The 16938-nt window shown below is 41.6% G+C and overlaps 1 protein-coding gene across 2 annotated transcripts in view; it reads left to right on the forward strand.

The window, feature by feature from the left end:
• The window catches only part of PRKG2 (protein kinase cGMP-dependent 2), a 113079-nt gene that overhangs the window by 11635 nt on the left and 84506 nt on the right, over positions 1 to 16938 (forward strand). For both annotated transcript variants that reach the window (XM_043906377.1, XM_043906376.1), the window contains exon 2: positions 268 to 741. In XM_043906377.1, coding sequence (XP_043762312.1) covers positions 281 to 741 — 461 coding nt within the window. In that variant the 5' untranslated portion in view covers positions 268 to 280. The remainder of the gene's footprint in view (positions 1 to 267; positions 742 to 16938) is intronic.

Here is a 16938-nt window from a genome sequence, read left to right on the forward strand (position 1 = left end):
TTCAGGGCATGCGTGTGTGCTAAGTTGCTTCAGGCGTGTCTGACTCTTTGTGACCCTGTGGACCATAACCTGCCAGGCTCCTCTGTCTCCAGGCAAGAATTCTGGAGTGGGTTGCCATGCTGTCCTCCAGGAGATCTTCCCGACCCAGGGATCGAACCCTTATCTCTTTAACATTTCCTGCATTGGCAGGCGGGTTCTTTACCACTAGCGCCACCCGGGAAGCCGGAAACTGCACGAGGTAACCTCCGATTCTGTGCCCTCTCTCAGGTCCTTGAGCAAAATGGGAAATGGTTCGGTGAAACCCAAACACTCCAAGAATCCAGATGGGCAGCCCGGGAACCTCACTGCCAGCGCCCTCCGGAGCAGGGTGACAGAGCTGGAAAGGGAGCTGAGGAGGAAGGATGCTGAGATCCAGGAGCGGGAGTACCACCTGAAGGAGTTGCGGGAGCAGCTGTCCAAACAGACTGTGGCCATCGCCGAGCTGACCGAGGAGCTGCAGAGCAAGTGCATCCAGCTGAACAAGCTTCAGGACGTGGTGCACCTGCAGGGAGGAAGCCTGCCCCGGGCGTCCCCGGACAAAGTGCCTCTTGAGGTTCAGCGGAAGACCTCGGGACTGGTCTCCCTCCACAGCAGGAGGGGAGCGAAGGCTGGAGTGTCCGCCGAGCCGACCACCCGAACCTATGACCTCAACAAACCCCCCGAATTTTCCTTTGAGAAAGCAAGAGTCAGAAAGGACTCCAGGTAAGACGTTCCCCCAGCCTTTTGGCTCCTATGGCGTTCACATGATGAAATGTTAGAGTGCTATTTACTGAGTCTCCTCGGTGGACAAGAGTGTATGAACCTTTTCAGATTTTGGATAGAGGGGGCTGAGGAAGTGGTTTGTTTTGCAACAGAGCCTCCCTTGAATCAGGACTTCTCTTGAAAGCAGAACTTGTGCTATACCTGGACTTTGATTCGTGATTTGTATAACCGTGGATCTGAGCTTACAAAAGTCACTTCCCTGATCTTGAAAACCCTAAGGGAGTGAAAAGGTAGTTTTAGGAAGTCTACCCTTCTCTCTGCCTATAGAAGTGGACTTAACGGTGTACACAAATCACACATTGTTGAGAATATGTATAGCAAAAGTCACTTCTTAGCACTTTAGTCTGTAAGCGTCATGAAAAAGGGATAAGCTGGTACCTCTAAGGGGGATGAATTCATTCATTCATCCCACAGTTTCACTTGAGCACTGCCCTCTGCCAGCCTCTGTGTTAGATGCTAAGTATATATTAGTGAATAAATAGACACAGAGCCTCTCTCATGCGGGGATGGTATACATAGAAACAAGTAAACACTGTGTAATTGTTAATTAAGACAAATTATATGATGAAACAGACAGCATAGTGGGTAGTATCTGGGGTTGGGGGCGAGAAGGGTAAGGAGGCAACAGAATTAGGATTGTCACAGAGGCCTGGCAGAGGAGGTGACCTTGAACTGAGACCCAAAGGAGAAAAAGGAACATAGACCAGGTGGAGCATTTCAGGCATGGGCAACAATTACAAGCAAGAAGTAATTTTAAAATTAAGGATCTTTAAAAGAAATGTGATTATTTACCACAGTCTTCTCGTGTGTGCGTGTGTGTGTGTGTGTGTGTGTATCTTTTTCTGGCTAAAGATTGAATTTCCTAACCAGGAGAGATTGACTAGAAACATCATGAATTAGGGTCTCCTTTCTGCACTGTTTTTAAGTGAGTAAAATTTCTTAGTTGAAATTAGATATTTTGCCTTGATTGTCTTGTCTGAGACTGGATCCCTCTTTCAAAATGCAAGATTTGTGAAATGAAAACAACTTTTAATTTATTCACATATAAGTAATATAAATCAAGATAAAACATCTGACTTACACAAATAAGTGATTAATTTTGACAACAGGATTATAAAGGAAGGTTTAATTCATCAGTTTGTTGACAGTGCTTGGGACATAGTGAATGATCAATAAATATTTGTTAAGGAAACAAGTCATGCTGGAGTATTAATCATAGTATTGTGTGGCTGAAAGAATCTGTTTAATATTGGAGTTTAGAAGAGTTTTTTTTTTAAGCCAAGAGTTTATTTACTAGTTGGTTTAGAAAAGTCTTATCTATTCCCATTGCAAACATAATAATTATTTATTTTTAATGATATGAATTCAGAAATTATAAATGCTGCTTACAAACGTATACTTGTTTTTCAATTGAACATCATAGTATTCTCTTTTGATGTATAAGGTATATATGTACATAATAATTATCATATATTATGCATTATATAGGGGCTTCCCGTGTGGCTTTGTGGTAAAGAATCTGCCTGCCAATGCAGGAGACACAAGAGACTTGGGTTCAATCCCTGAGCCGGGAAGATCCCCTGGAGGGGGAAATGGAAACCCACTCCAGTATTCTTGCCTCAGAAATCCCATGTACAGAGGAGCCTGATGGGCTTCAGTCCATGGGGTTGCAAAGAGTCCAACATGACTTAGGCTGAGCATGCACACATACATTATATTACTGTATAGTGTTTGTTGTTGTTGAATCACTAAGTTGTGTCCAACTCTTTGTGACCCCATGGACTGCAGTACAATGGCCTTCCTGTCCTTCACTGTCTCCTGGAGTTGGCTTAAACTCATGCCCATTGGGTCAGTGATGCTATCCAACCATCTGCATCCTCTGTTGTCCACTTCTCCTCATGCCCTCAGTCTTTCCCAGCCAGCATTGAGGTCTTTTCTAATGAATCGGCTCTTTGCATCAGGTGGATAAAGTATTGGGGCTTCAGCTTCAGCATCCGTCCTTCTAATGAATATTCAGAGTTGATTTCCTTTAGGATTGGTTGGTTTGATCTCCTTGCTGTCCAGGAGACTGCCAAGAGTCTTCTCCAGCACCGCAGTTTGAAAGCATCAGTTCTTCAGCACTCAACCTTTAGGGTCCAACTCTCACATCTGCACCTGACTACTGGAAAAACCATAGCTTTGACTATATGAACCTTTGTCGGCAAAGTGATGTCTCTGCTTTTTATTATTCTGTCTAGGTTTGTCATAGCTTTCCTTTTAAGGAGCAAGCATCTTTTAATTTCATGGCTGCAGACATAATCTGCAGTGATTTTGGAGCCTAAGAAAATAAAATCTGTCCCTGCTTCCACATTTCCCCTTCTATTTGCCATGAAGTGATGGGACTGGATGCCATGATCTTAGTTTTTTGAATGTTGAGTTTTAAGCCAGCTTTTCACTCTCCTCTTTCAAGAGTCTCTTTAGTTCCTCCTTGCTTTCTGTCATTAGAGTGGTATCATCTGCTTATCTGAGGTTGTTGATATTTCTCCCGGCAAACTTTACTGTATATACAAGCCCATTGCTATCTGGAAGAATTTCTGTTGGTAATTAATATATTGTGCTTATGTATAGTATAAATAATTTTTGTTGGTAAATGGTATATTGTGCTTGTGTAAGATATACATTATACATGTATGTGTACCTTACATAAGCACAATATATCATGCATGTATACTATACATAAACACAGTATATTATTTACCCACAAAAATTCTTTCAGATAGCAATGTGCTCGTATATCTAGAAGTGTGAGAGAATGTAATAGCAATTCAACTTCTTTGACCATCTTCCTACATATCCCACCAGATTTCACCTCATGAAGGAAGATTATTTTCAATTACTTTGTTCCAAAGATTTACATCCATTTGAGTCATACTTCTGGTGTTAGGTAACAAAACCATTCAAGATAAATGCATTCCTTTTTATTTTTATAAGCTCTATTATAACAAGATAAAGGAAATCAGCAGCTAGGCACAGTTCATTGTTGGGCCAAACCACCTCTGTAGTGAGTGGGACACAGAAGAGGAAAGACCTTTTAGCCCTTGAGTAAGGATGAGCAATGATTCCCCTCAAACATCTTAAAGGCAAGCCCAGTGAATACAAGCTTGCACTGGGGACACAATGAAGAAACAGGATAATTGATTCTGTAATGATTAAGTTCTAAAGAGACCACATTAAATCCTCTATGTCTTCATAATCCCTTTATGCTTTCATAGAGCCTTTTGGTTCTAAATTGAAAAATTAATTAGAATATGGGAGCTACTCTTTTTCGTTGACTGATTTTTGTTTTATTTCCCCTTGCAGACATTTATGCCTCAATTTTCCCTTCCAAAGAGCCTTTCCCCTTAAGTCTGGAATAATGGTCTAAACACAGATAGCTAACATCACCAATTCAGAGATTTAAAGTGTTCCAGTTTTTGGAAGGTTCTCAGTATGACAATTCACTTTCCATTTTCCAGTAGTTCCAGCTTGAGAGAAAGGCTTTAAGTAAAGTTTGAATATTTTAATTCATAAATTTTGTAAGAAATAACTTTCTAAAAGTTAGAAAAGATGGGATTGCCATTCACTGATACAGTGATTATGGACAGTATCCATTGGTTTGGCTACTTTTCCAAGCAATTCCTATTAGACATTAGAGAGTTTTCAGATATCAGTCAAAATAGTGCCTTCATTTATTGGGTTGGCCAAAAAGTTCACTTGAGTTTTTCTGTAAGACAATTCAGAAAAACCCAAACTAACTTTTGGCCAACCTGGTATTTTTAGGTTCTCATGACTTATTTGTTGAACTTTATAAAGTTTTCTGGCTGAGTTCATGACTAAACTTGTCTTTGCTAATATGTGCCAACTACATTTTGGATCAGGCCCCCCTCTACACCCTCAATCTGAAAGCCATTGGGTGTCTAATTTGTCTTTTTGTCAAAAAGGCAGTCTCTGATGAGTACTTAACAGTGAGCAAGAAAGTGAGGGGAGACACTGAGCCCTCCTGCAGTCAACAACATGAGGGAGATAGGAAGTACTGAGAGAAACTGGAGAACAACATCCGAGGGAAATGACACATGTGGAACCTGAAGGTTCAGATTCAGGAATTCATGAGAGGCTCTCAAACCCATGTCACCACAGTCTGTGAGTTTGCTGAGGCCCCTGGGCTCAAATGTACTATAAATGGCAGGTGAACCTAAGCAATTGCCAGGCAGCCCACTCATGTCATGTCTGTGTACTTGTAGGGTCTGAAGGGGTAGCTTAAATGATATAGTTACACCTCCCTGCTTTATTTGGAGGAACTTGTATGCTATAGTGGTATTGGAAAACTCCTGGAATTTGTCTCTTGCAAAATTCAAAGGGCCACTTTTTAAGATCAGGTTCTAGAATAACCCAGTGCTGTCCCAGAGAATTTTCTGCAATGATGGAAACGTCCTGTAACCTGTGTTGCCCGATATAGTAGCCAGTAGCATGAATGTGGCTGTTGAGCCCTAGACATGTGGCCAGTGCCCTGAGGAATTGAATTTTTAGTTTCAACTTATTTTAAAATTAGATAGCCACATGGGTCTAATGACCACTGTATCGGATACTGCAGTTCCAGATGATGTAGTTTCGATTATAACTGCTATCTAGAACTTTATAGACAAGATAAGACCTGCGTTCAGTATCAGGACAGAGTCATAGAAAATGAGAATGAGCTGGTTGAATTGGGGTGGACACCATGTCGTCTTCAATTGCATGAACCTGCAATCAATCATAGTCTTTCATAGGGATGTAGCTGTGTGCCCACTGACCATTTGAGATTGTCAGAAGCATACAGCCGTGTGGGCACGTAGCCCATTTTATAGGCCCTCAGCCTTACTGAACTATCATAAATCATGATGAGTCAGAGCATTATAGTATATCAAATACTCTGATCTCTGAATTAAATTTATTATGATAACTAAAGAAGGTTTAGAGCTGGAAGAACCTTAGAGGTTGTTTCACGCTTCTCCTCTACTGGAGAAGTGAGGAAACAGGTGCAGGGGAGTTTCAGAATAGGCCATGGTAAGTGGCAGAGCTGAGATTAGAACCCAAGATTCTTGACTTTGAAATTAGTTCTTTCTCTCCAAAAGCCTGGTGTTACTTTTTTGGATTTGCCTCTTGCTGGATGTCAAGCTCAAAGACACTACCAAGCCAAAGAGTGGGAGAAGAAAGGATTTATTACTTGCAGCAGTAAAGAGAACACCAGGGATATTTCTCAAAGCAGTAGGTCCCTAACAGCAAAACTGCGCAAGTTTTAACCTAAGGGTGCATGCGTATTTATGAACGGACTTGAGCAGTGTGTGCCTATTCATGGAGGGCCTGGAGCAGAGGCACATTCGGCATAGAGTTGGAGCAAAGACTGAGAGAGTCCTGGCCCTCGCTGATTAAAATCAACAAAGGTCAGCAAAGGTCAACATCATCATTCCTTAGGTTCCAGTTAGTCTGGTGGTTGAGACTCAAGGGAATTTTGGATCCTGCAAAATAGTTCAAGAATGTGTTTCAGTCTGATCTTTTTGAAATAGAACCTGGGAATCTTTACAACTGATTTATTGTCTCCAATATGGTTAAGTTATATTCTGGCCCGATGGAGAGCAAGGATTGGGACCAGGCTTAGGTCACAAAATGGTTTAAGGCTTAAAATGGCTTCTCTTATGTCAACAAAGTGATAGCTGGTTCTCTTCTCCTGGGGGTCCCCAACCCTATGTGCTTACACAAGTGTTCTTAAAGCAACCCACAGTCAGGTTAGTTTGGGCACCAGTCTGCTCTATTTGACACACCCTATTCACTGGTAGGAAGAACAGTGGTGCTTCCTGGCTTCTTCCAAGCAGAGTTGAGCAGAGCTTATCCGTTTCATTAATATTCACCAGGTGCTGCAGCCTCAGAGCTCAGGCCTGTGTGAAAAGGACGCAGAGAATGGTTTTGATCTGGTGATACAGGCTGTGATATATCTGGAGAGGCATGAATGGGTTCCAAAATGAGCTTCTCAAGGCTGAGAACTGAGTATCACGGGCAAAGGTGGGCAAGAAAGAGCTCAGATCGCATTTCTGTCCGTGTTTGACCTGCCTCGAACACCAAGACAACCGTGTCTCCAGAGGTCAGACCTTTTACTGAAATTAAATTTTCTGTCTATGTAGACGTGGTTTAGCAAACTTCAGCACCGGCAGAACAAAATTACAAGCTCATGCAGAACGTCTGGTGGAACACAGGCAGATTAATCAGAGACATCTGGCAAGTTGCTGGTATGCCTGCCTTTCACTAAGAACGCTTAAACTATCATTTGAAACGATTGTTCTTCTTTGAAAAGGAAAGATAAAACAGACTTGCTGTTTGACTTCAGATGTTGACTCTAGTGTTCGGAAGGACAATTAGTCTCATTTGTCACTCCCACCCCGGGAGCAGAATAGGTAAAAGTGGAACATGTGCGTGAGTCACCCTTTTAAACAAGATACGGAAAAACAGCAAGGAAGAGTATGTTTGTTATCATTTGTTCTTCATTTCTAAAGCAGTGCTGAACATTTCAATCCACCTTGTAAAAATGCAGCTCTTCTACTGAGCGAAAGTGTTTCCATGGAATGATCATGATTACAGTAATAACATTTATACATCACTAATGATATGCCAGACACCACTCTGAGTGCTTCACAACATGGAATTATTTAATCCTCAAAGTAAAAGTATGAGATGTGTATTATTATTGTCACAATCATAGTAGGTATGATTATTACATGCCATTTTATATATGAAGAAACTGAGGCATACAAAATTAAATAATTTCCTGAGGTTACACAGCTTTTACTATTGGAAGTAGGATTCAAAACCAAGAAATGAGCTATCTATTCGAGGGACTTCCTTGGTGATCTAGTGGCTAAGACTCTGTGCTCCCAAAGCAGGGGGCCCAGGTTCGATCCCTGGACAGGGAACTAGATCCCATATGCTGCAGCTAAGACCTGATGCAGCCAAATAAATAAATATTTTTTAAAAAGTCTGTTCAGAGCAAAGACTGACTGTGTAGCACAGAACTATATTCAATATCTCATAATAACCTCAACTGGAAAATAATCTGAAAAAGAACATTTTCTATACATATTTATAGAATGTAGAGTTCCAAAGAACAGCAAGGAGAGGTAAGAAAGCCTTCCTCAGCGATCAATGCAAAGAAATAGAGGAAAACAACAGAACGGGAAAAATAGATCTCTTCAAAAAAATTAGAGATACCAAGGGAATATTTCATGCAAAGATGGATTTGATAAAGGACAGAAATGGTATGGACCTAACAGAAGCAGAAGATATTAAGAAGAGGTGGCAAGAATACACAGAACTGTACAAAAAAGATCTTCATGACCCAGATAATCACGATGGTGTGATCACTCACCTAGAGCCAGACATCCTGGAATGTGAAGTCAAGTGGGCCTTAGAAAGCATCACTACGAACAAAGCTAGTGGAGGTGATGGAATTCCAGTTGAGCTATTTCAAATCCTGAAAGATGATGCTGTGAAAATGCTGCACTCAATATGCCAGCAACTTTGGAAAACTCAGCAGTGACCACAGGACTGGAAAAGGTCAGTTTTCATCCCAGTCCCAAAGAAAGGCAATGCCGAAGAATGCTCAAACTACCCCACAATTGCACTCATCTCACACACTAGTAAAGTAATGCTCAAAATTCTCCAAGCCAGGCTTCAGCAATACATGAACTGTGAACTTCCAGATGTTCAAGCTGATTTTAGAAAAGGCAGAGGAACCAGAGATCAAGTTGCCAACATCTGCTGGATCATCGAAAAAGCAAGAGAGTTCCAGAAAAACATCTATTTCTGTTTTATTGACTATGCCAAAGCCTTTGACTGTGTGGATCACAATAAACTATGGACAATTCTGAAAGAGATGGGAATACCAGACCACCTGACCTGCCTCTTGAGAAACCTGTATGCAGGTCAGGAAGCAACAGTTAGAACCGGACATGGAACAACAGCCTGGTTCCAAATAGGAAAAGGAGTACGTCAAGGTTGTATATTGTCACCCTGCTTATTTAACTTAAATGCAGAGTACATCATGAGAAACGCTGGGCTGGAAGAAGCACAGGCTGGAATCAAGATTGCCGGGAGAAATATTAATAACCTCAGATATGCAGACACCACCCTTATGGCAGAGAGTGAAGAGAAACTAAAATAGCCTCTTGATGAAAGTGAAAGAGGAGAGTGAAACAGTTGGCTTAAAACTCAACATTCAGAAAACTAAGGTCATGGCATCCGGTCCCATCACTTCATGGCAAATAGATGGGGAAACAGTGGAAACAGTGTAGCCTACCAGGATCCTCTGTCCATGGGATTCTCCAGGCAAGAATACTGGAGTGGGTTGCCATTTCCTTCTCCAGTTGATCTTCCTGACCCTCAGATGGAACCCGGGTCTCCCTCATTCCAGGCAGACGCTTTACCCTCTGAGCCACCAAATAGATACATTTCTAAGGTTTTTTTTTGGTATGGTTGCAAACAGCTCCCTGCTATTGTTATTTCTTCCTGAAAACTGTGCTTTGAGAAAGTGATGCCCTGTGTTATCAGTTTTCAGCGGAGGAAATTTTTACTGAGTGTGGAAGGGAAACAAACCTTTTTTTCCTTCCAGGAGGTAGTGACTTGGATGTTGCTGTTTTGAGAGGGTCTTTATTTACATTTTACATAGATAGATTATTGAGAATTTTTAAGAGTGTATGTACAGACTCCTAATTATCAGTTAGACAGTTAACAACATTCATGCATATGCTTGTGACTATTGTCTTAACGTTTGTCTTCAGACAACCAAAAAAACAAAACAACAAAAAAAAAGAGAAGCTCTCAGTAAATACAAGGGAAGGTAAAAGAGAAAGCTCCAGTTGTGAGGTGATATGATGTCCTTGAAGCTGTGGGTGAAGGGATCTGGATTTTGTGTCTGCTAAGAGTTTTCAGAATGCTTGAAATCAGAAGGTTATGTTTAATAGCAATAATGTACATTTAGACATCCAGGTCAGAGCTGGCTACTCAGGAATGGGGTGAGAAGACCAAGTGTTTGGCTAACTGCTAGAGGTCTGTAGTTTCCTGTTCATTATCTCATGGAGACTGGAGACTCACCTGATGAGGTAGATGTTAACTTTAACCTTGGACCAAACAGAGGCACTCAGCGGCTTGCTCAAGGTCATCTGCTGAACCAAGTTGCCAATGCGAGTCTGCCTGGTGGAGAAAGTTGTGTTTTCCACCACTGCGTGAAGCCTGCAGAGTGAACGGCTCTCCTTGGGGGTGGGCAGTGGTGGGGGAGGGGGTGGGGAGTGCTGTTCAACCTCAGCACCCAGCCCCGGTCACTTCCTACCCTGCCTTTTCTTCCTTCTCTCTAGAAGCCAAAGGGCCTGGGCTCTTCTCCCCCTGCACCCCACTGAGTCGTCTGTCAACCTCTCAAATTACCTTCAGCTTGGTTTATGGTCACTTTATCCTCACATCTCCCAGTCTATCAGTCGCTAGATGTTAGGGAAAATGTTTAATTAAGCCTCAGGAACACATTCAGGACTCGAGGACTAATCATTGTGAAGAATCAAAAGTCTAAGCACTTTTTGTAAGTACGGAGCTAACTCAGAGCCCCCTTGCCCTCGCCTGTCGTTTGACATTCCTGAGTTATAGCAAGTTCTATGATATTTTTATATTATGCAAAACCCACAGCTGTTTTTGACCCAGTATCCTTGGCTGGCTAATTCCCTTTATGTCTTCAGATGAACACATTCAGTTCAACAGATGTTTACTGGGTATTGAATTCTTTAATTTTGTTCTTTTCTTTCTTTAGTTCTTTTTGTCTTCTCTCCCTCATTTCTTTCACTTAGATGTTTATTTTGTTTGCTCCTAATTTTCTTCCACTATCATCATTAGACTAGTATCAGTGGCCATAAGTACCAATTTCTAGTACCTAATATAGTCCAGGCAGGCCTGTTGGGTGAGTGTTATTGTATGAGGCTTACCAAGCATAAGTAACTAGCCCATGTTGGTCTTCAGTAGTTCCTGAAGCCGAGTAACCCTCACCTAGATGCCAGGACAGCTGCCACTTAATCAGAACAACTCTGAAACCTGCACTCATGATATTTTGCCTGCTCTCTTTTTAATTTATAGGATATTTATAGCAGTTTGTGGATCTGCTTGCCTCTAAATAAGTTACTTCAGGTGAATTTAGCAGGGCTGGCTTTGTTGTTGTTGTTGTTTTCATTTTTCTTGGTGTATAGTTGATTTAAAATGTGTTCGTTTCTGCTGTGCAGCAAAGTGAATCCGTTATACATATATCCACTCTTTTTTAGATTCATTTCCCATATAAATCATTGAAAAAGTGAAAGTGGTCGTTGCTCAGTCGTGTCTGACTCTGCAACTCCATGGACTGTAATCTGACAGACTCCTCTGTCCATGGAGTTCTCCAGGCAAGAAGACTGGAGTGGGTAACCATTTCTTTCTCTAGGGTATCTTCCTGACCCAGGCATCAAACCCATATCTCCCGCATTGCAGACAAAGTCTTTACAGTGTGAGCTGTGAGGGGAGGCCATAGTCACTGCAGGGTGTTAAGCAGAGTTCCTGTGTTATACATCAGGTCCTTATTCGTATCCTTTTATGTCTAGTAGTGTGTATATGTCTGTCCCAATCTCCCAATTTCTCTCTCCTTCCCCACCTTTCCCCCTGGTAACCATGTTTGTTTTCTGTATCTGTGACTCGATTTTGGTTTTGTAAGTTCATTTGTACGATTAGATTTCACATGTAAGTGATATAATTTGGTGTTTGTCTTTCTCTGTCTGGCTTAGTATGATCATTTCTAGGTCCATCCATGGTGCTGTAAATGGCATCATTTCATTCTTTTTGATGGCTGAGTAATATTCTATGGTGTATATGTACCACATCTTCTTTATCCATTCCTCTGTTAATGGACATTTGGGTTGCTTCCATGTCCTGGCTATTGTAAATAGATAGGAGGGTTGGCTTTGAATGACTATCCTGGGGGGCTGGGCAGAGTCTGCAGCCCTCCTCACTTAGGACTTTTAAGTGTCTTCTGAAAGGAGTTACTCTTTCCTGACCCATTTTTTCCTTCACACACATTTCATGCCATTCCAGACACTGCCCATTTCCTTGCTAGAGTGCCAGGAGAGAGTGTGGCAGAAGTAGTGTGAATGAGAAGACAGTGGCCTTTTCTCCTAGCCTGTCCAATCAGAGGGAGACATCACCACTGACTTCTACCAGTGCAGTCAGTTTCCAGAGCTGCAAAGTCTGAGCAGCTTAGCTCTTATTGCTGACTTTTTCTAGCATTTTAAACTGCAGTTGAATTCTCAAGAAGGAGGAAAAAAAATCTAAAGCCAAGGAAAAGTTTTTAGGCTCTGGAAGTACCTTCTCTGTGAAAGATACATTTGTTGTAATTATCTTTTAACTGAACCTCTTTCTTTTTTAAAGTCTTATTTTAAGATAATTTGTCTGCTCCCCTCCATGCCAACTTTCCTTGGAAGCATTGCTGAGTTGTAGATTTTTCAGCATAGTCTTGTTTGACAGAGTTTTTTGTTTTTGTTTTTCAAGATCTACGGTCAGGAATGGCCAGGAGATAACTTATATGTAATTCATATTAAAGTGTGAATGATCAGGAACTCCTGATTTCCTTTTAATTCTTCCAGGAGTATTTGTTTGTCATGACACATTCATTGTAATTAGTAAATTTCAGGCACCAATTTTTATCAAACTCTGAGAAATATGGAGGAAAAGATCAGTAGCTTCTAGTCTCTTCTCTCCAGATGAGGTGAGAAAAAGAGAAGTAAAAAGTGAGCAGGGAAAGATACTACTTGATATTTCTTGGAACTAGAAACTCAGAGAAACTCTGGTGTATTCGTTTTCTATTGTTGGATAACAAGTTATCACAGACTTAACAGCTTAAAGCAATGCATATTTGTTATCTTAGCATTTCTGTGGGTCAGGAGTCAAGGCTATGAGGTCATCTGCTCAGAGTTTCACAAGGCTGCAGTCAAGGTGTCCACCAGCTGTGTTCCCTTTTTAGAGCTTTCTCTGAAAGGAGGATGTCCTTCTCTAAGCTCCAGTGATTGTTGACAGAATTCAGTGCCTTGTGGTGGTAGGACTGAGGTGCCCATTTTCTTGCTGGCTGTCAGCCAGGGCTGCTCTCAATTCCTGGTGTGAGGTCTGCCCACAGTTCCTGGTCACATATGTCCTACTAGGGGCCATCTCCCAACAAGGCCACTAACTACTTCAGGCCACCTGGAGAATCTCTTATTACTGTTGAGTAAAAAGATGAAGTCTCACATAACATACACTGGCCAACCCTACCATCACAGTTGCCATATTCTGTTGGTAAGGAGCAAGTCCCAGATTCCCTCTCCGCTCAAAGGGAGCAAATTACATAAGAGCATGACACCAGATGGATAGAGATCATGGGGCCATCTTGGAGTTCTGCGCACCATACCAGCGCCTTTGCATCTCTGGTGTAAGATTCTCTGGCAAAGAATGTTGGCCATGCTGGATATGTAAAGCCATATATAAAAAGCTCAGAGTCTTGTACATGCATATTCATAGCAGCATATTCACATGATCCAAATGCCCATTGATGGATGAATAAATAAACAGAATGAAGTGTATGCATGTGATGAGTTATTATTCAGCCTTAAGAGAGAGGGGGGAAACCCTTCCTTTTCATGCTACAATATTAATGAACCTTGAAGTCAATATACTAAGTGAAATAAGTCAGCCTCAAAATAATAAATATTATTATTCCACTTTATCTTAGGTACCTAGAGAGTCAGATTCCTAGATACATAAAGTAGAATGGGTTTCCAGGGGCTGGGAGGAGTTATTGTTTAAGTTATTGTTTAATGGGTACAGAGTTTTAGTTATGGTTTAATGGGTACAGAGTTTTAGTTTGGGAAGATGAGAAGAGTTCTAGAGATGGACAGTGGCAACAGTTGCAAAATATTGGGAATGCATTTAATGCCACTGAGCTGTGCACTTAAAAATCGTTGAGATGGTACAATTTGTGTTGTGTATTTTACCACAGTTGAAAAAAATAAATGTCTGAGGCTGATTTGAAAGCATGTCCCTAAGTGCGAGGATGTTTTAGATTCCATATAGGATGCTGGGAAGAAGGAGATAAGAGTAATGATTGTCATTTTCCTGTATTTATTGGTTATCTTGTAAAGGACAATCAAATATAGCAAAGTCTTGTGAAAAATGAACACCAATTGATTATTAATTAATCAACTGCTAAGTTCTTAATAGTAACTGATTGATTGCTTGTTGAGCCTTCAATGGAGGCTTGTTCCCAGCACTGTGGGAAAATAGAGGGAAAAAACCAGCTTCCGACTCCCTTGTGTTTTCTTGTTTACAACTGTAATTCTTAAGTGCAAATGCACATTGTAATCACCAGGGGAGTATTAAAAAATACTGATGTCCTGGTGCAACCCCGAAGGAATCTGATTAAATCGGTTTGAGGTGAGGACCCTGGGTATCAGGATTTACAGACGGTCCCTTGATTATTCTAATGTGCAGTGACAATTGAGAACCATTTTGTTATAGGAACAGGCCTTCCTGCAGCTGACCCCAGAAATATTCAATTTGACACTTTAAGAGCAATGCTCATTACCGACGTCTAAGAGAACTATTTACCATTTCTACCTAATTACCACGCAGCACAATGATGATAATGCCCATCATTGTGTGTGTCAGATTAACGGCCTTAGAAGCTGTGGTTGTTTTCAACATTTCATTGTTCAATTCTATTCTTGGATGCTCCCAGGAACTGGATCATCTGCACACATTTAAGAAAGGGAGAGAGAAATGTTGTAAGCATGAAGTAACAGTAAACATGATTAAATTACAACTATACTTAATTACATGGGCCATATAGGGTAAGAGGGTTGACAGGAGGAAGTCATGCTCATTTTCTGATTACCCACGGAATGACCTCATCTTTTCATGCTAGCTTCTCAAGTTATAAACGTGTGCATTTGTTAGCTATTATTTCTTGTTGGTTTATTACTCAAAAAGTTTAGAAAGTGAAAACTGAAAGTGTTAGTCTCTCAGCTGTGTCCGACTCTTTGTGACCCCGTGGACTGTAGCCCGCCAGGCTCCTCTGTCTGTGGGGATTCTCCAGGCAGGAATACTGGAACGGGTTGCCATGTCCTCCTCTGGAGGATCTTCCCAACCCAGGGATCAAACCCAGGTCTCCTGCATTGTAGGCAGATTCTTTACCATCTGAGTCACCAGGGAGCCTTATCTTGCTTATTTTCTGTGCCTGTTTTGTGGGTGACTGGCATTTCCCATTCCACTCTTCTCTCTGCACCCAGATTTTTTTAAGCTGGAAATTAAATGTGCTTTAGTGTTAGTTCTGTTAGGTCCCTATGTCTTGCCAGGTGCCATTCTGGATTTTAGGTAGAGGATGAGGAAAGGGTAGTCACACCCTTGAAGATCACAGTCTCTTTGGGGAAATGAAAATGTATTGCAGTCTTGTGTGATTGATGTCCTAAGAGATGGGTGTGTGAAGGAGGGAAGGAGCACCCTTTGCTTTGTGGGATCAAGGAAACCTCCGCGGAAGAGCCGGCGTTGACCTGGGCTTTGAGGAGGAGTGGATGGCAGGGAGACACAGTGGCCTGGCGCATCTGGAGATCTGTGAGCCTGGGCTACCCTGAGCATAGGGAGGCTGAACAGACGAGGGGTCTGGACTGTCAGAAGTTTTACTCACATCGTGAAGAGTCTCCTTTGATAAATAGCAGCGGATCTCAAGTATAGCGCTTTTAGAGCTGTTTTAACTCAAAGATTTTTAAGTTGCTGGTAACTTGCAGTACCACTATCGCTTCTGTAATATATTTCATGTGCCAGGCCATATTCTTAGGGCTCCGTATGGTTAACTGACTTAATTCTCATAGAAATCCTATGACCTGTGGACTGTGTTTATTGTCATTTTACAGCTGAGAAAACTTGAGATTAAGTGACTTGCCCAGGGTTCCACAACTCACAAGGGACAGAATTAGAAATCAAGCCCTGGTATTACAGCTTTAGATCTTGGGCCCTCGACAAATATGCCTTATCATATGCTTTCTATTTGTATATGTGATTAAGCCATGAAATGCCACACAAGTAAATTTGCCTTGGCCTTTGTGCTTACAAGAAATACTTGACAGATAAGAAGGTAGGTGGAGGCCCCTGGTCCCTGCTGGGCACTGAGCTTTGTGCAAAGAAGTTTGCAAGACACATTCTATGACCTGACGAAAACAAACAGTGAGAACAGGGGCCTGTAGTAAACAGGACCAGTGAAGGAAGATTGAGAGCCTAGCTTAACAAGAACTGTCAGTGGACTTTGACAAATTAAACTTCCTGAAGCAACAGAGAGGACAGGAATTTATTGCTTCAAAGAATGTTGATTATATAAGTTGGGGGTATAAAAGGATTACAAAAGGATTACCAATGGACACTGCCACTGATGGGCATTAATTCGAGATCCAGCCCTATTGGAGGCACGTTAAACTGAGCATAGGGTCTTTGCAGTGCTTCTTTGCGGTTTCCAGAACTTTTCCCATCCCACCCTTCCCCACACAAAAGCATGCTATTATTACTACTATTGCTGATGACAACTATTACTGCCATTTATTAGGAATATATTGGCATCTTATCTTAGTTAATGTGCATAGTATCTGTATGACATGGGTTATGATTACTCAGCTCTGTTTATAGGGGAGAAATCTGAGGTTCAGAAAGGTTAAGTGATTTGACCAAAGTCACACAGCTAGGAAGTGGCAGAGCTGGGATTTGAACCTAGGATCTTCTGCCTCCAAAGCCATATATGCATTTTAGCTTTTAAATGAGTTTTTAATTGATGTGCTCAAATTGTAAAGTGAACACACCCATGTAACCTCCAAACAGATCAGGAAATAGAATCTTCCTTACCAGGACCTCAGAAGCGCCTCTGCTCCCATGCAATCCCTAAACATTATCTATTTCAAATGTGCATGTGTCATGCCCCACTCTTTGTGACCTTATAGATTGTAGCCCTCCAGGCTCCTCTGTCCATGGGATTCTGCAGGCAAGAATACTGGAGTGGGTTGCCATGTCCTCCTCCAGGGGATCTTC

Source organism: Cervus elaphus, chromosome 6, assembly GCF_910594005.1.
Source record: "Cervus elaphus chromosome 6, mCerEla1.1, whole genome shotgun sequence".
NCBI classification, from domain to species: Eukaryota; Metazoa; Chordata; class Mammalia; order Artiodactyla; family Cervidae; genus Cervus; species Cervus elaphus.